This window comes from Lactuca saligna, chromosome 6 (genome assembly GCF_052625555.1).
Source record: "Lactuca saligna cultivar CGN05327 chromosome 6, ASM5262555v1, whole genome shotgun sequence".
Classification (NCBI taxonomy): domain Eukaryota; kingdom Viridiplantae; phylum Streptophyta; class Magnoliopsida; order Asterales; family Asteraceae; genus Lactuca; species Lactuca saligna.
In genome coordinates this window covers 39,938,078-39,957,433 of record NC_136422.1, presented here as the reverse complement: position 1 = coordinate 39,957,433, position 19,356 = coordinate 39,938,078, and the positions used below count along the sequence as shown (strand labels likewise).

At 32.1% G+C, this 19,356-nt stretch overlaps 1 protein-coding gene across 2 annotated transcripts; it reads right to left on the bottom strand.

The window, feature by feature from the left end:
• Window positions 1-2,208: 2,208 nt before the first annotated feature.
• Window positions 2,209-9,404, bottom strand: LOC144999729 (P-loop containing nucleoside triphosphate hydrolases superfamily protein). 2 transcript variants are annotated; one of them, XM_078958898.1, is made up of 24 exons: window positions 9,319-9,390; window positions 8,851-9,171; window positions 8,667-8,764; window positions 7,564-7,653; window positions 7,400-7,452; window positions 7,260-7,325; window positions 7,110-7,163; window positions 6,771-6,830; window positions 6,520-6,598; window positions 6,284-6,351; window positions 6,139-6,201; window positions 5,929-6,033; window positions 5,659-5,763; window positions 5,473-5,580; window positions 5,246-5,395; window positions 4,980-5,162; window positions 4,588-4,746; window positions 4,281-4,505; window positions 4,015-4,149; window positions 3,825-3,929; window positions 3,672-3,728; window positions 3,513-3,560; window positions 3,326-3,433; window positions 2,209-2,992 (listed from the first exon to the last, which is right to left on the bottom strand). In XM_078958898.1, exons 2-24 carry the CDS (start codon window positions 9,087-9,089, stop codon window positions 2,405-2,407), a joined length of 2,946 nt encoding a protein of 981 aa, XP_078815024.1. In that variant the 5' UTR covers window positions 9,090-9,171; window positions 9,319-9,390; the 3' UTR covers window positions 2,209-2,404. The 2 variants fall into 2 exon arrangements, with proteins under 2 accessions (XP_078815024.1, XP_078815023.1); XM_078958897.1 differs by having other exon boundaries at window positions 8,851-9,404.
• Window positions 9,405-19,356: the final 9,952 nt, after the last annotated feature.

Below are 19,356 nucleotides of genomic sequence, written 5' to 3'. Positions count from 1 at the left end.
CCAAAATTTCAAACCAATTTAAACTTTTTAAACATGTCAAGTTCATCAAAACATTAGAACTTTGTTTTCAAAATATTGATTATCAGAGTTTTCTCCAGAATCATAATTATCCGCGATCCTCTAATGTACCTGAAACAATAAGCTGAAATTGTAAGCCCAAAATATTAGTGAGATACCCCCAAAATACCGATACACATACAATCCATATAACAATATCAATATTAGCATATCATATCAATAAAACAGAACAACATGCATTGGGTCCACAACTTTACAAGCTGGACTACCCCTGGGCCCTCAGTACGAGTCTGGAATGCCTACCGGGCCCTCAGCTCGTATCTGGAATGCTCCTGAGTCAGTATGAGTCTGGAATGCCTACCGGACCATTAGCTCATATCTGGAACACTCTCGGGTTTGTTGGCTACCGCACGGAGCAGTACAACCTCAACCCACCCCACATAACATGTCGACATGTAACAGATAAATGCACATACAGGTAATCAATCAGTATCACAGGCAATCCTATAGATCTACCCAACTAGCATATCAACTGGCATACATTACTGACTTAACTCAACATATCAATAACTACTAGGATATCAAATCAATTGGGCTGGCCTTGGTGCCTTACACCCCTTAGTATAGTGAGAATAACTTACCTTGTAGATGTCAGCTCGGTAATTAATCAAAGCTCTCCGATCACTTGTCAAAGACTCCACCACCTATTACCATAATATGACATGCTCATAAGTCTTTGTCCTCACAGAATAACTAACCTCGATCAAGGTAAAAGTACTTAGTCAAGGTCAACAGTCCATGTTGACCTCAACTCGCCGAGTCCCTTGAAGCACATCCAACTCGCTGAGTCATCGGGGTGACTCGTAGAGTTCCTTCGAATCTTGATCAAACCTTAAGGTCACCCGTCGAGTTCCCTCCTTGTACTCGACGGATATACATGCAAACGGTTAAAACTCATCCGACTCGCTGAGTTGTTCTTCAACTCGTCGAGTCTTATGGCAATCTTCATCGGACTCGCCGAGTCGTTCGTCCAACTTGTCGAGTCTAATGCATGCCTTCATGTGACTTGCCGAGTCGGCTTTGCGACTCGCCGAGTCCCTTCAGTCATTTTATCATGCAGACAACTTTTAAGCCATGGCAAGGCCCCAAATTGTAGATCCAACTTCCTTAGGCCTGCTTATCACGTAAAGTTGCAAACTTTACGTGCATGCAAGGCTCCAATTTCTCAAAAAGCCCAAACTATGCTTGAAATGAGGTTTTACACTTACGGAGGGGCTCAAACTTGCCAAAGCTAAGAACTTTAACTCTGTTAATTTTTGCAAAATCGGTCTTAAAAGTTCAAATTTAGTCGCTATAGTTTGCAAAAATTTACCCAACATTTCCAAAACTCGGTTTTATGCTTTTTAACTTCTTTATTTTCATTTATTTTTTTATTTTTTAATCAAAGCTAAACTTCCGTTTATATTTTTAATTTTTTTTTTATATTTTTCGTTTTTTTTATATTTTTATTTTTATTTTTTAACTTTTTATTTTTATTTTTTTTCATTTTTTATATTCATTTATTTTACATGTTTTTTTTCCTTTTTTTTTTCAGAAAATCAAAAAAAAAAAAAAAAAAACTCAAACACCAAAAATGTAATATACTATAATATATTCGTACACTTTACACTTTCTAAAAAATATCAAAAGAAATTATCAAATTGACGAAAAACAAAACTTAACAAAAATACAGGGAAAAAAAAACGAAAAAACATAAAAAAAAAATATCCATACACTTTAAACTTTTTGATAAATATCAAAAGAAGTTATCAAATTGACGAAAAACAAAACGTAAAAAAAATAAAACAAACTAAATAAAAATGAAAAAAAAGAAAAAAGAAAAAAGAATATAATAAAACGATAAAAATATAAAATCAAGTTTAGTTTTGACTAAAAAATTTAAAAATAATGAAAATAAAAAAGTTAAAAAGCATACAATCGAATTTTAGACATGTACAATTTTTTGCAAACTACAGAGACCAAATTTGAACTTTTAGGATTGATTTTGCAAAAAATTTAACAAAATTAACCATGAAAATTATTAAATGGGCTAGAGTGGTAATTCTATCTCCCATTTATAGCTAGAGCTAACCAAAAATAATAATAAGGTTTTTTTCAAATATGCTTGAAAATGTTGTGGCTTTTATGATATTTGGCCTAAGATAATTATGTCTTTCATTTTATAACAAAGATTTGTACAATCCTAGAAAAAAAATCAATGAAAAGTCCATCTTTACACAACACACAACACGCAACACACAAATCCCAATTCCTAACCCGAAATACTAGAAACTACCATCTAATCCTCCCATTCCCATTCCCATTCCCATTACACACAAATTTGAAATTACTCATACAAATTCCTTTCTTTCCCCAAAATTCCATTCCACCTCTCATCCCCCCCACTGGACTCCTCGGATTCCCCTTTCTTCAACTTGGCCACAAGAATCCACATATTGGCCAACTCATTTTCAAGATACGCTTCCCTCTGTTTGGATTCCTCAACCGTTCGTTGCAATTCCAGTTCCCTCTCATCCTTTTCAGACAGCACTGCTTCGTAATTCAATTCCCTTTCCTTACTCAACGCAAGCTCTCTTTTCAATTCCGCTTGTGTATTAGTACTATGCACTTCTTTCTGTCTGAAATTATTGGTGATGTGATCTTTACGTCCGTGTCCGTTCTTGGTGGACCCCATTGGTCTGCTGCGCTGGTGCGGGGAGTTCTTGTGTGACGCCAACTCGGCTGATAGTTTCTCGTTGTGGTTCATGAGTTTTGCAACTTCTTCTGATAGGGCTTTCAGTTCCACTGCTGCTGCTGAGGCTAAGCCTTTTGCGTATGAGCTGTCTTCTGCTAGTTTTTTGTTACGGCTTTCTAACTGCTCGTTTGACTCGGTCAACTCACTCACTTTGTGTTTTAGTTCTTCGATCTCAAGTGCCTGATTTTAGACAACAAATAAGGACCAAAACTGCAAACTGGTTTCTTTTGGGGACCAAAGATGTAAACTACTCTAAAAATAATGACAGACAATGTATAATAATTGAAGAATTTATATAAATATAGCTATCATTGTTTATTAGTTAAGCAATTGATTTATGTACCAACATAAACCATTATCAAACTTGCTTTCAACAGGTAAGGTAACAAGTTAATAGTTATCCGATTTCACAAAAATAAAAATGAAGTTTGAGAGGTTAAAACTCTTGAAAAATATTTGTGAACGTAAATTTTTTCTAATTAGTAAAAAATAAACAGTAAGATGGGAACAAACCTGAGCTTCACAAAGCAAGGTTGTTTTTTCATTTTTCACGGGATTAATTTCAGAAAGCTGTTCTTTCAAGGAATTAATTGTATTTTGCAGTTCTTCACATTCATTAATCTGGAAAAGTAAACAACATAAAAATATAAGCAAGAAAAATCATTAATATTTAGGAAATATATTGACATTTTTTTCTTACCTTTTCGCTGAGCTGCTCTTGAAGTACTCGATTATCCCCAGATTTGACCTGGAAAATGACATTGAAAAATAGGTTACAACTTACAAATTCATTAATTATATACATAGGGGTAAATGTGTCAATGTCTTCTTTCATAATGATAAGAGTAAGACAACATACCTCAAGCTGAAAGGACTTCTCGTTTAGTTGTGCTTCTAGTTCTAGCTCAGAAACAGGCTGCATTTAAGAATTTCGGAATTACAAAATTAAATTAAAATATTATAAATAGAGGAAAGGAAAGAGAACAAGAGACACATGTAATTTCAGACTTACTCGTGTTTTTTCAACTTCATCAACAGGATTAGCAATTTTATCTTGGAGGAGTTTAATTTCATCATTTTTCAGTTCGATTTGTTCATTTAATCGGTTAATCTCCACCTGTCATATCATGTAATGATTTTAATAAGTATATAAATAAAACATTAACTGCATTTTTTATATATATAAAAAAAAGAGTTATTACATTTATAAATTCCCTCTCGCTTGCAGCCTCAGGTGACAATCGCTTTAGAGCACTTAAATGGATTGCAATCTCCTCAGACAAAATCTTTTGCTGCTCTCTAAGGAGGTCAATTTGGTCAATTGTCTTTATGCTGATCTGTCAATCACACACAAAGATAGTTCTATAAAACTACATACTATTTGCTACAGGTAAACAACCTACTTCACTTTATTTGTTACACATTGGTATTATTGATAAAGAAATTGAAGGAAAAAAACAATGCTTACTAGAGAACATTCTTGTTGCAAAAAAGTATCCTCATTGTTAATTTCTTCATCTAATCTGGCCTCTGATGAGAATTCAGAATATCTGGTTTCAGTTTGCAAAGAGTGTGAATGTCTGGATTCAATAGGAAGATTATGAAGATGATTATCTGTTGGAGGAGTTGAAGGTGTACTCATGGACTTTGCACCACTTGATTTATCACTAGCCCCAGAAATACTGTCTCGTTTCTAATAAAAGAAAAAAAAAATAATGATTTCAAAATTCAAACAAATAATAAATAAAGCAAGAGCAAGAGCAAGAGCAACAGACCCGTGGTTTCAACCAGTTAAGTAATCCAGGTTTTTTGGTCTTTTTCTCTTCTTTCAATGCATTTTCATTATTTTCCACACTTCCATCAAGCGAAACATATAACTCAGTGTCTTCATCTTCCAAAATTAGGTCACGTTTTCGATGCGGAAGATATGCCAGCTGGCAATTGAATGAAGTGAGATTTTAGAAAAACATAAACATGATGTTTGTTAATAGCATACAACAAATAAATGGTTTGAATGACTCATTCCATTCGTTCAAGTCAACCAAACATGATAATGGAATATGGAATGTAATGATTGATTCCATTACATTGGTTATTTTTGTAATTCCATTCCATCGTTATGTATGACATTTAAAGAGGCTACAAATCAAGAAACTTGAGTTACTACCTCTTCTTCACCAAAGGAATGGCGTCTTCGTAAATTTGGGCGATGAGAAAATCTAGAGGCTGGAGTTGACTTTGTGGAGACTAGGATTAATTTGGTCAACCTTTGTATTCGGCTTAACAAAGCAGCTTTGGCTTCTTCTTCTTGCTCTAATCTTGATTGCAGCTTCATTTGACCATCTTCTAGCTTTACAAATTACAACAACTTTACAAATCACAAATGATGTTCAAAATTAACAAAAATATTTTAATAGAAACCAAAAAGTATACCTTTTGTTTAAGAAGAAAGATATCATCTCCTCCGGTATTATCCTTTATCTGAGGAATTACCACAATGCCACTCTTCAAATGTTCTAGCTCCTCCTTTAATAATCGAATTTCATTTTGGTATTTCTTTATAAGCGATTTCTCATCAATTATCTGCAAAATTAAAATAGTGTCACAAATATTACTTTGAAGCACCAAAGATTTAATTTAATGTGTAATGGCATACATACCTTATTTTGTGCTGTTTGAATTTCTATATGTTTTGCACGATGCGCGAATTTTAATGTATTATGTGTCTCCTCTGAATTGCTTGATGAGGGAGTAACAGTGCAAATAAGCTATAAAAAAAAGGATGTAAATAAATATTATTATTTGTTCATAATCATATTTCATAATGTGGTGGATTTAAAACTTACAGATACTCTTCCATGTCCACTTAATGAAGATTGAAGGAGCCTAGTTAACTTTGAGTCCCTATATGGCACATGAGCTGATCTTGCATCTGTTAATTTTGATATAACCTGTGACAATTTGGAATTAATAAATGCTAAAAGAAATAGATAAATTTATTCATAATGGTTACCTATTTATTTCCCTTTGTGACAATTAACATGACTAAAAGTAGATATTTGTTTGTAGAGCAAACTATTACACTGATAAAATAATGGCAATGATTGAGGCCTCACAGTTCCAAGGGTTAGCAGACTTTTATTTATATAAGATCCTTCTTTTCTACGAACACCTGTAGTCTCAGCTTTTGAGCTCTCAGAACCTGCTAAATCTATGAGGTTCTGCAATTTGAGATGAAATTAAAAAAAAAAAAAAAATTATATAAAAAAAAAAGTCAACAAGTGAATAACTAACTATAAATTATTTAGGCTAATTCAGATGCATACCAATTGTGATAAGTTAACATCCCCACCATCACCATTTTCACCACAAGGGCTACTCTCTATTGTCTGTTGGAAGGTAAAAATATTAACAAAAGAAATTTAATTTTAACCCAAAAAATGAATTGTTTTTATCCAATCAGAAAGTTACCAATGTAAATATTGTGTGACTTCTGCTGCTGAGCAAATTAAAGTTTGTTGAACCTACATGTCTGTGCTCTGTGATAGTAAAAGATCAGAAGAATGGAAGATCAATTACATTCACTAAATAAATAGATCAACATGTAATAAAAATGTTAACTAACCATGGGTAAAAATAAAAAACTATTTTATAATATAACCTATAAAATGATTAAATGTATTGAGTAAAACATAGAAAAGACAAACCTTCTCCTGCTGCAATGAGGGAAAGGGCATGAGCAGGAGATAACACAACTTCTTCCTTTATACCTTCAACAAAGGTTCCCTACAAAACCAATAATTATAGTGTACTTTTATTTAGAATTGGTAAGATTTTCATACATATAAAACATATGGTATTGAAGACCAAAAAAAAGGTATTTTATATGGAATTATGAATAAAATAGGACAAATAACATATTAACATGTGATCTTGAATAATGATATGCATAAAATACCTGATTATCTTCCCTTATTCTTAAATTTTGTCCTGCTGGATTCAACAAATCATTAACAACCTGCAAAAAACATGAAATTTAAGATGACAATATTACATAAAAAATAAGACTCATGCATCTGTAATAAATGGTCAAAACTAAAATGATAACAAAGGAATCAAGATAAATACATGAAGAAGCTATAAAGTGATTAACGATGGACAACTACAAGTAAAAACAGAAAGAAACAGCTATGGAAAGAGATAAAAAGATGAAAATTCTAAATGGTGTTAATCTTAGAGGCTTAGACATAATTATCAAATAAAAAAGCACCAGTGAAAAGATTGTTCAGAAACATACCTCGTTATAAATTTCCAAATATGAGACACGAAGGAGAAATTCACGACTAGGAGTCTGAAAATATATGAAGATTATAAGATTTTTTTCCTCTTGAAATAATATATTTTTGACATTTTGTATAAATGGTATCAAAAGTTTAGCTTTATATACCTCTTGAATTATACTGAAAGCATCTTTTACTGCCAATGGGATAATTCCTGGGGACCTCTGATCACCCTGGCTTATGTATATGGTAAAAAAATAATCAAAACAAATACATTTAAATGCAACAAAACAAAGTGTGTACTTACATGCATAGTGTGAGTCTTCCCACTACTTGTAACACCATATGCAAAAATAGTCCCTGGTATTGAAGTAAGTCAAGATCATGTGTATAGAAAAGAGGGTAAAATACCTTTAACCTTTAAGGATGTATTAGAACAAATAAACCGCATAAGATTTATAAATAACATACCATTAACACCTTCCATAGCTCCACCAACAACATGATGAGCTGCAATATCATATACATGACGTGTTGTTGTGGTAGGCCCAAACACCCGATCTACATATAATAAAGGATGAGAGTTATGATGTGAATCAAGATATCCAAGGCTTAAATGTTATTTGTAATATCAAATACACGTTTTGCATAGGAATCCTCTCTAAAAGAAAGATTGTAATGAGAAAGTGGATGATTGTAGGAATAATGCAAAAGACATGGAATTTAGATCCTAAGTTTCGGTTGAGGATAAAAAAAACTCAGATGTTTAAAACATACCCAAATTGACAATAAAGTTTTCAGGGGAAGGGAACTTTTTAATCAATATATTCCATATTTTATTACACATGTTAACCTTATAACATTGATATAAGCATTATCAACTTTTTGAGCTTCAAATAAGCTTGCCTGACATTGACAAGTTGGGCATGTCCCAAGCTCTACACTAAAAGGCCTTAAGCTAGTGACACTAACAAGTAGAAGACACCAAAAAATATAAACTGGTCATATGTATTTCAAACACAGAGACAATGACTACATATCACTTGTATTTGTTTTGAATTTGAATCTAGCAATATCTCAATCCAAGTCAGAGTAGCTCAGGTCACCTTATAGTCTTGTGTAAAGTTACACAGGAAAGAAAGCAGTCAGCTAACTTCCCATTAACAGTTTCTAACTATAAATGAGACAGGAAGTTCCACCATAGCAACCAATCACTCAGGTAGAGTGAATAAGGCTTATTAATGCCATTTTATAAAGCGCTCTCACAAAACTGGAAAAGTGGAAAGTTAAATTCAAGTTATGACTTTCTCAGGTTTGTACACGGAAAACCATGGAAGGTGCATTTGTCAGTTAACCTTGGAAAGTCGATCAAAAATAATCTAACTCCAAGCATAAATATATTCTTGGCAGTTATTAGATCCTAAGTTTCAGCTGATTTCAATAACACCAGAGTAGTGATTGGTAGCATGGAGCCGAGTTCTATGATATGAATTTGTCGTCGATTCTAGTTAGCTAATTGGAGATTCCTCTTAAGTACGACTCCGAGATCCCAAATACTGCATAATGTACCATACCATATGCATAAGCTGTCGCCGGAGTATGCTCGTTCCTCACAATTGTTTCTCCGTCCGCATACCACGCAATTTCCTCCCCTTGCCGTATTTCCCTCGGACTATCCACAACGAAAACAAAATCACTTATAATCCAAATTAACCACAACGTAATCAAATAATATAAAATTTGACCCAATTTGATCACCTGAGAGGCCGGAATCGAACAGTCACAGTGACATTCTCTTTCGATCTCTCTGAACTCAATGGCAAACTCTCCGAGTAACCATACTGTAGCTTGCTTCTAGCTGATGAAGCTGGAGAACTCAGATTATCACCTAACGCGTCATGAAACTGTTTCGTAGACGAAGTCGTTGATGAAGATGGCGAATTCGCATATTTCGAAGTCGATTTCCGAGGTTTTATGCCACCTTGCCTCGACGCCATTGTCGAATCCAGCTTCTACTTAGTCTCCCAAAACGTTTAAACACAAAACATAATCCACACTTTCTGAAGATTTTCTGTTAACCTTTTCAGTAAAACTCACTTTTATATAACGAATTAGGATCAAAGTGACAAAAAGTGGATGAAGAACATTATGATTTGAGAAAAATGGTGGGTGAGAATTGAGGAATGTGGGGCTATTAGGGTTTTTAGGTAAAATATTAGTACTTGCCTTGGAAGCGATGATCCTTCATGAGAGCCAATCTGTGTCCTCCGTACTTTTCAGACCGAGTTCAAGAGCACCAGAAATAAAATAATAAATACAAAAGGTAGTTCAAGTTTGTTAATATATATACTTTTTCGTCATATCTAACAAAAGTTGATTATTAATTAAGTATTTAATTTATATAACTTTTAATAAAACAATATAATATAATTAAATAAAAAACTAGTAAAGAGCAATAAAGGTTTTTATTTTGACATATATTTTAATAAAAATGATAATTATGGGTAAAATATTTTAAATATCACTTCACTATATAGAAAAAATTGGAGCAATTTTATTGACAAAAATGGATATCGGTGATATTAGATATTATATATTTCTAAGTTATCAAATTAAATGTTAATTGTTAGATCATGTACAAGTTGTTATATGAAAGTAATTTAACTGTTTTGGTTATTGGTTTTGAAGTCTTTAATGGTGCAATATTGTCATTGTGTAGAGACAAAATAATTATATTTGGCACACATATAAATGATGTCAACATGTTTGGAAGGATAATGGTACTCAAATTTGTTATAAAAGTTGGGAAGACGCTAAAGATGGACGGACCACCAACTAGTGTGGTTCCAAAACTAAGTGGTGGAGACAAATGACTTTTGACACTTGGATCCTTGCATCTTGTGTTAACTTTTCATTGGTCAATGACTCAATATTTTGATCCCTATGTTGCCATAAATTTTGACATATAATAACATATTTTGATGTGTGTATTTTCTTCGGTTTATAGTGAAATCCAATTGATATTTCATTTGGTAAATATGAGTTTAACAAGTTAATCTATGGTCACAGTAAATGACTGAGACAATTGGATGCCATTTTTTTAGATGGTCTATACGCCTCAAAATATATGAGAAGTTGATCGATCACCATATAAATTTTATCTATTTGTAAAAAGGTAAATTGCACCTTCTGAACGGCTCACATGGAATGTTAATAGCAAAACACTAGTAATATTTTGTGTATGTACGTGACATGGTTTAAACTGTGGGTTTCATGTATGGAATTTCATTCCTCAACAATGTTAGAAATTTGGGGTAATAAAAGCACTTGAATATTATGATAATTGTAATTCCATTTTCAAATCAAAGTATTTAGGTGGTATTCCCTAATCTTTGATTAGATAAGATTCAGAAGAGAAAAGAACATACAATGAAAATGTATGAATTTCGTGAGTACCAGAAAACTGGCCAAAATTTGGTTAAAAACATTCTTTGTCTGATAAACCGTTAAAACTATCATAAAACAGTTTTCTCAACAGTCAAAGTTGTCATAAATTCGGGTTTTCTATAAAGATTAATGCAAAGTAAAAAACGGGTCAAATATTCAAAATTTTGATTTTCTGATACATTTTTAATACAGTTAGTGAAACAAACCAATATATTATCATCATAGTGACTATCTTATATTTCATAAGGTTAAAAAAAAAACAACATTTTAGGACAGCCTACATCTAGGGGAAACTTTATGGATATGCACACAAACTCTTTTATATAATTGATTTTATTGTTCCTAAATCGTCTGCATTGATGCAATCGTTTAGGTTATGCATTCTTTCAAGATCCAAACCGAAATTGTAGCACTATTTGATGAAAATGTTGATTAGATACTACGTAGACGATGAAGTTGAAAATTTTAAACAATGATCATCGATTCTTCAAGTTAAAGACTACTATATTTTTTAGAAAATTATAAGTAACCTATTTAGTGTGTAAAAATCAGATCATGTTGCCCATAAGCTTGGCAATGGAGTGAGTTTTAAGCGTATCTGACTTTGATCCAAACCCTTTTACCAAAATTCAGTATCTAATCCAAACCCGCTCTGTAACATGTAGGGTTTTGAATAATCAAATCCATATATTTATCCACTGAATCAACAAATATTCAAAATCACCCCGTAACTCATAGGGTTTTTTGAATAACCAAACATGTTTTACTTAATTCTTAAAATATAATATCTTTAATAAAAAAATGTATATTATAACTTAATACTTAAAATAATATTTCTTAAATAAAACAAACATCGATTTAGATAACCTATTACGTACTCGAGGACTTTCGATTGGAATTAAAACTTATTATTACATAAACTTCTTATTGATTTTTTATTGTGGATTACAATGATAGAAATAATGATTGCAAGCTTTATTTCAATTGATGGATAATTTTATTTATTTATAAATGACAATGATTGTTAATTTTATTGATCTTTTCCTTTTAGACTTTTAATTTGAATTAAAAATAAACGATATACAATATAAAATATAAATATATAACTCGATACGGATAAGTTATTAAAGGAACAGATCGATAATGATCCATATCTGACCCTTTTAATAAAAGGATTAGCGAGTATATGTCGTTAATAGGTAAACGAATCAAAAATTATATTCCAAAGGTTTGGATCGAATTAGGGTCAAAATCTACTTCATTGTATCCGATTACCCATACTAATAAAAAATATATACATTGTTATTTTGCACAATTTATCCATTTTATTACATAATAAAATTGAAAATATAAAATTAACAAACTTTTTGGTGGAGAGATTTCCGATAGAAAATAAAGGAACATGGAAATTGTGTGGATAAATTTTCTCCGGGATTTCGAACTTTCTTTCTAAATTCGAAGAAATTGGAAAAAGAAAGCAAATATTTTGTAATATTTTAATTATCAAACTGCTACCAATACAAAGTTACAAACTAATGTATTTTACAATATATATTATGAAGGGTAAATAGTAAAAAAAAAGTTTATATATCACAAATTTTGATTTTGTTATCAGTTTTTTTTTTTTTTTTTTTCTATAATTATGTCATTATATTTATATTTTTATTGCAATATCAATTAAATGACCGGTTTTAAATGTTCCCCCGATAACTATTTTTTTCCGAATTGCAATAAAGTCACTATGTTTACCGAACTTGCAATTTTAATACTGTTTTTTTTTTCTCAATTATATAACTATATTTACAATTTGTTGTAATATCAACCAAGTGATCGTTATCATCAATCTAGCACATTACCAGATTTTAACATCTGATCTAAGTATGAATCAATTTTAAAATATTTTAACTTTAATTTGGGTGGTCACGGCATGGTGAAGCATCACCACGACATGGCAGAATGTTTTGGACCGCGAGATTAAATGATCCGCCGCAGTGTGGCCATAGATGTCACGACGTGACAGATGTTTTTAGTGATAACCTCTAATTTTGGGTTTTGGACCCTATATAAAGAACATTAAGATTAGGGTTTTCTGATCATTCGGCCTCCATCACCCTCTCAAACCTATAAAACCTAATCCTAGCCTTCGTTGCAATTGTGAAATCATTCTTGGTATACATACTCAAGGAATCAAAGTTGGAACTTGGAAGCTTATAAATAAGTTTGTGAGATAATAATCACAATATTATAAGCAAAAGTTTCTTTTAGTAGACCATTTTTTTATTGTTTTCTTGCATTTCACTATAATACATGATTATCTCTTGTTATTTACAGCAAATACTAAAGAAAAAAAAATATGACCCCACTTGTTATTTGAACAACAAAGAGGAAAATGCCAAACCGGCAGTTGGATAGGGTGAGTTTTTGGACTAAACTGTTATTAGATTTGTAATTTGTATAGTTTTAGCAACTTTTTAATTTACCAAGGGAGCATATTTCAAATAATGCCACCAGCAAAAAGGACGGGATCACGTTCACAGGAATCTCGTGTGTACAAATGGCCCAGAAAACAAAAAGCCAGCTCAACTGCGCAAGTGGATGTTCTGCCACGTGTCAAGATGATAAAATCTTCCCCAAAGTTATAGAGTTTGTTTTTGTTCTTGTGTTCTTTAAAATTTTTAAAAATAGAGATATTAAAAAAAAAATTGATCATAATATTTAATAAAACTGACTCAATTTTTGGGAAATCTTTAAGGGTTGAATTGCGAATCCGCTGATCTTCCAAAACCTAGTGTTGATCTAGAATGGCTTCCAACCGTTAGTAGTGACGTCTTGTTGATTTGGAAGGCATGTACGAAAAATAAAACCGGGCCGTTAAACATAATTATATTTATAATAAGAATTCATTAATATTACAATAATTCGATAATTGTTAGAAAGAAAATAAGAAAAGAACGATAATATAATATCTAATCCTACATAGTTACGTGAATCACGATGCTCTCGTAACATTTTTAGAAACAAACTTGTTTACGAACTCTTCATACTCATTACTTTCCAATATATTGTTCAAAATGGCTATCATTTCCAAGCCATTTAGTTTTTTTTTTTTTTTTTTTTTTTTTTTTTTTTTTTTTTTTTGTGATATTTTAAATCTAAGACTACTTTCATTCACAATCAAAATCAACCCAACAATCAATTAAAAAAATAATTTATTTTTCTTCCACCTACATAATCCAACTAAACCAATTTTTCATATCCATTAGTAACCCAACCCAAATCAAAATTTTATATTATTTATAATTGATTTTTATTATATTATACAATCTAAATATTATATCTTTTTTAGTTTATAACCCAATTTGTTCTATTCTTTTAAGGTTATATAGACAACATAAAAAAATTATAAAAAAAATCTTAAAATATATCAATATTGGCTTTAATTTGTAGACAATTATTTTACGTATTTTAGTGTGTTTTGTTTATTTTTTTAATAAAAATAAAATTAAACTAATTGCAACATAATGTTTAAAATGCAAAAGAGTTATAACAAATAAATAAATAAATAATAAATGAAAAGGACAACTAGAGGTTTGGTGGAGCATCCTAGTTGTGAGTTTTAAAGGATTTTTTTAAACTTTTTTAAATTGAAATATGGCAACCAACCAAACATTTGGTTACCAATGAGGATGGTCTATAACTTCAATTTTAAAAAACTTGTTTCTACAAACTTAACCGTTAGTAAAATAGTCAGTAGAACTCTATACACATTAATTTCTTTATGAAAACGATTGATTTTTTTTCATATATTTTAAAATATCCACGGGTTAGTAATCTCACTCAATAAAAATTCTTCAACCATTTTTAAATCCAAATAAAGGTAATTGATATCAATATATGATCGTTCACCATACTTAAGTGCGACTTCAAGACATAGATAACACAAATTATGATCATTATCATCCAATTTATTCAATGCTTTTGTAAGCAAAAAACCAAAATTATTTTCATACATATTGTATTGTTCAAATATTGTTTTAAGAAAAGTCATTGCTTAAAATTGAAACAATCAAACACACAGGTCACAACAGAAATCGATGGATTTCGAAATTGAAACATAGTAAGTGAGCATCATATTTCTTAGAAAGTTGATTTTGTTTTATGAAATTAAAACAACCAATTAATCAATAATCTAAAATTGAATGCCAAAATCGATTCTTATTATTTTGAAACCTACGATTTTGATGTATGAATCAGATGATGCATTGATTTTAATATATAATAAAACACACACACCATCACGACTTAGCGAATTCAAAAGAAAGGGTAGCGCCGTAGCGACTTGCGACTTGGATTGACGAGAATCCGGGGGTTCACTCACTTTGGTTTGGTAATTATACATTTGAAGCAATTTTGTTTTTAGGTCTAGATTAGTAGGCTACTAAAACGAATCATATGTAAAAATTAGCCTCCCTCCTCCATGGCATGGGCCATATGCGGTCGTCCACTTCGCACACACCTAAAGACATCCATGATTATTAGCCTCCTACAAAAGATATATTTGAAATGAGTCTAATATATGATTCGTTAATTTTTCTAAGGAAAATTTTCTATATAAATTAAAAGATTTATTGATGTTCAAATAAGTCATTAAAAGCTTTCTATAAAAAATTTTAAAAAATTAAAAAAATTAGGCGAGTCTTTAGACCCATCTAACTATACATAGCCTCGCCCACAATATATTAGCCATTAATACATTTAACTTGAATTTACTAACAAATAAGAAAAATATGTATGGAAGATGTTATACGTAACATTTAGTCAATAAAATAGCCTCGCCCACAATATATTAGCCGTAAATACATTTAACTTGAATTTACTAACAAATAAGAAAAATATGTATGGAAGATGTTATACGTACCATTTGATCAATAAAAACCAATAATAATAATAATAATAAATAAATAAATAAATAAGAAGGAAAAAAATCATCAATGAAGTTTATATATATTTGATGACTATATTTCTAAATAGAAAATCAAAGTCAAGTTCTTTCTGAATCATTTTTTATTTATTTATTTATTTTTTATTTTTTTTTTATTTTTTAAATGCAAAAATACCAAATACCACATCCACTCCAATCACCCTAACCACCCCAAACAATCCATATGCACATCTTAATACATTCCCAATCCAACAACAACATTTATTTACCGACCTTCCATACCTCCAAACTACTACCAACAACAATTCAGTCAACCTTAATTCCAAGCTTTTCGACAACAACATTCTCAACAATTTCAACCCCAACCTTCTCAACCTTAACAATTTCAAACACAATCATCTCAAGTATCACTTTCTCGATCCCAACCTATAAGCCTCGACAATGACGATGATGGAAGGATCCAAGAAACATAACCATCGTCTAGAAGAAGGCAACAGAAAGGAAAAGGTAATAAAAATAGTTTCACATTGGAACGAAGACGAGGAAGAAGCTTTAGCGAACGCTTGGATTTTCATATTGTGTGACTCGAAAACCAGCAACGTGCAATAAGGTCAAAGTTTTTAGATTCGTGTTATAGAAGATTTTCACTCACTATTATAGAAAGACAAACAGATCGAACGTACGACGCGGTTAATAGAAAATTGCATGACCTACAAGCGACTTGCACCAAATTTAATGGCATATTTGATAATCTTAAATATACGCACAAAAGTGATAGCAACGATTTCAATATTTTATCAACTACATGCTATCAATACAAAGTTACCAACAATGGTAAACCATTCGGTCACCAAAAAGCATGAAATATTTGTCAAAAAGGTCCAAAATGGGTCCTTAATCCTGAGACGATGCATTCAAAATCGACCACCGAATCCAACAAAAAGCCAAGAACTTCTAAGTCAGATGTGGGTTTTGGCCTCGACCTTAATGATGACTTCGACAACATGGAGGGGGAGGGTCTACCGGAAGTCCAACTTAGTCGACCATCGGAAGGGACAAAGCGAAACTGGCGGTGTCTTCATCCGTAAAAGCGAGCAACAAAGACATACTTGCGGAAAAATAGACAACTCTACTTTTTCTAGAAACAGTATGAAACAACAAAGGAAGACCGTCAACGAAAAATAGCCCATACCGATCTTCAAATTATAAACATAAAGCCCCAACTGGATCTCGACCAAAAAAATGTAGCAACGTTTTTGAAATTTCAATGAGTCCACGAAAAATATGGCGATTATGTTCTAAGGTTTTTAATATTTATATTTTATTTTATATGTTTTTTTAGTAATTTAGATTTAAATTTATATGTTTTTATGTTTTTTTTAGTAATTTAAGTTTAAAATTTCTCTTTTTAAGTAATGCAAATATTTATTTATGTTTAATAATTATGTTTTTTTATTTAATCCAATGTTAAAAAAAGATAAATAATATAAAGTAATAACCATTTCCAAGAGGTACTAATGGGGTAGTAAACATATAATGGAGATGGCGTGATATAAATCTGAAACACTTTTTTAATGTGTTAGTAGTAACTATACCCGTTAGCCTTACAATGTTCATCTTCAAGAGACCACTACCACCGAACCTACATCGTCACCGACTCATCGCAACCAAGACAACCTCAATAAAGGGACCCACCCCATACCTACGTCTCTTCGTCTCTTTTGGTATCTACACCTAGTTTTTATTAGAGTAAATTGCAAAAATGGTCCCTGTGTTTGGCAAAATTATGCGACTTTGGTCCAAAACGATAGTTTGATGCACCACTGGTCCAAAATTGGATTTTTCCATTGTTTTTGGTCCCTCCCATTCACTTCCGTCCATATACTCCGTTACATGCAATAAAGACCGGGGTATTTTCGTCTTTCCACCTCCATATCATCGATTACCACCATATTGAATGATATACACAGTTAATGACCCTTCACTCTACTCTACGCACTAAACCCAACTTGTTGATCGAAAACCCTAATCGTTCATTGAAATCTTGCATTTGATCATCAACCGCAATCGTAAGTTTGAATCCACGAGGATGGTCCAAATGTGGGAAATCAGGCCAAGAAAGCAGTGTTTTGATGCAATCCGAATTTACGGTAACGTACTCTGTTTCTTACATATTTCTTTGAAACAAAAAAAATCTTTTACAATCCATATAAAGTAATGTTTTTTTGGTTTGGTTCATGATTTTTACAGAAGGATATCCCACGATGTTCACTATTGAGCTCCATCATGGAGGGAGGTTCACAAAATTCCCAGGGATAAGCTACATTGAAGGAAAATTAGACCACATTGACTTGGTAGACATGGATGAGTTCTCTGTGCATGAGTTGGACGAGGTGATGCTGAAGCTTGGTTATGATGTACCACCAGTCATTTACTACCACTATCAATTGCCAAATGGAGATTTGGAGTTTGGTCTTAGAGCTCTAGGGAATGATATTGATGTACTTAGTCTTGCACAGTACATTGAACATCATAAGATCATCAAGGTATACACTGAACATAATGAAACTAAGTTACCTACATACTTTATGTCTCCAAGAGTTAAACCTAGGGTCATAATTGAGGAAATAGCAGATGATGTGCCCACTGCAACTGTTGGTGATCAAGATGTCCCAAATCTTGAATTGTGTTTAGTAAGATATGATACACCCGAATACAATTCAAATAAGAGATTGAGGTTAGTTGATGGGAGTCAATCATGTAGTAAGAAATTGTGTTTCAACTTGGAACACACTGCAACTGTTGGTGATCAAGATGCACATGTTGAAATTGGTAATGAAGGTGCAAATATTAGTGAGCAAGGTGCAACTGTTAGTGGTCAAGATACACATGTTGAAATTGGTAATGAAGGAGCAAATGTTAGTGATCAAGGTGCAGCTGTTGGTAATCAAGATACAGAAGTTCATGATCAAGGTGCAAATGTTGGTGACCAAGAAGTAAATACAAGATAGTTTGATACCTTTGATGACCAACCATTTCAATTTGAAGACTTTGATCCTTTCTTTGATCAATATACTTTTAATGATGGTAATGATCAGAGTATGGGTGTTGGTGCAGAACTTAGCACAGGACTAGGGGAAGTTCAATTTGAAAGTGAGGGAGTTTGTGAAGGACTTGGTGAAGGAGGTAGTGAAGGGGGTAGTGAAGGGGGTAGTGAAGGGAGTGAGGAAAACAGTGATTTTCTTGAAGATGAAGAAAACTATGTAAGTGATATTGAGGTGGACATGAGTGATTTCTATATGAATGTTGATCTAGATGTTGAATATGTTGACAGAGGAAAAGGTGTTGAGACTGAAAATGAAGTTGTTGATACAGAAGATGTTGAAGATGTTGAAGTCCATACAGTTACTTTTCAAGTGGGTCAAAAGTATAAAAGTAAAAAGGAAATTAAGAACAAAGTCAACAAACTTGCCATTGAGACTAGAAGGAATCTTGGCTTCAAGAAAAACGACAAAACAAGGGTTAGGGTTGTGTGTAAAGGTAATGTACCTAATGTAAATGCAAGTGGGGTAGGTAAGGGCAATAAATTAAATTGTTCTTGGTCAATGCAGACTTCACGGTCAAAAGATAGTGATTATTGGTATGTGAAAACTTTACTGGACAAACATACTTGTGTTCAAACTAGAAAACTTAGGGCTTGCACTGCGAAGTATATATCTGCAGAAATCTTAGACATGGTCGAGTCTAACCCTACAGTACCCCCTTCGAAGCATTCAAGAGCAAGTTCAGAAGAGGCTTCAAGTTGGTGTGTCCATACACAAAGTACAGAGAGCAAAAGCAACAGCTACAAAGCAAGTGAGTGGTGACTACACAAA

Coding starts and splice junctions, on each gene's coding strand:
- LOC144999729 (XM_078958897.1), bottom strand. CDS start 9,089: ATGGCGTCGAGGCAAGGTGGCATAAAACCTCGGAAATCGACTTCGAAA. Junction 5,581..5,658: donor GTGGACATGGAAGAGTATCT/GTAAGTTTTAAA, acceptor TTTTTTTTATAG/CTTATTTGCACTGTTACTCC. Junction 4,506..4,587: donor TTAACTGGTTGAAACCACGG/GTCTGTTGCTCT, acceptor TTCTTTTATTAG/AAACGAGACAGTATTTCTGG.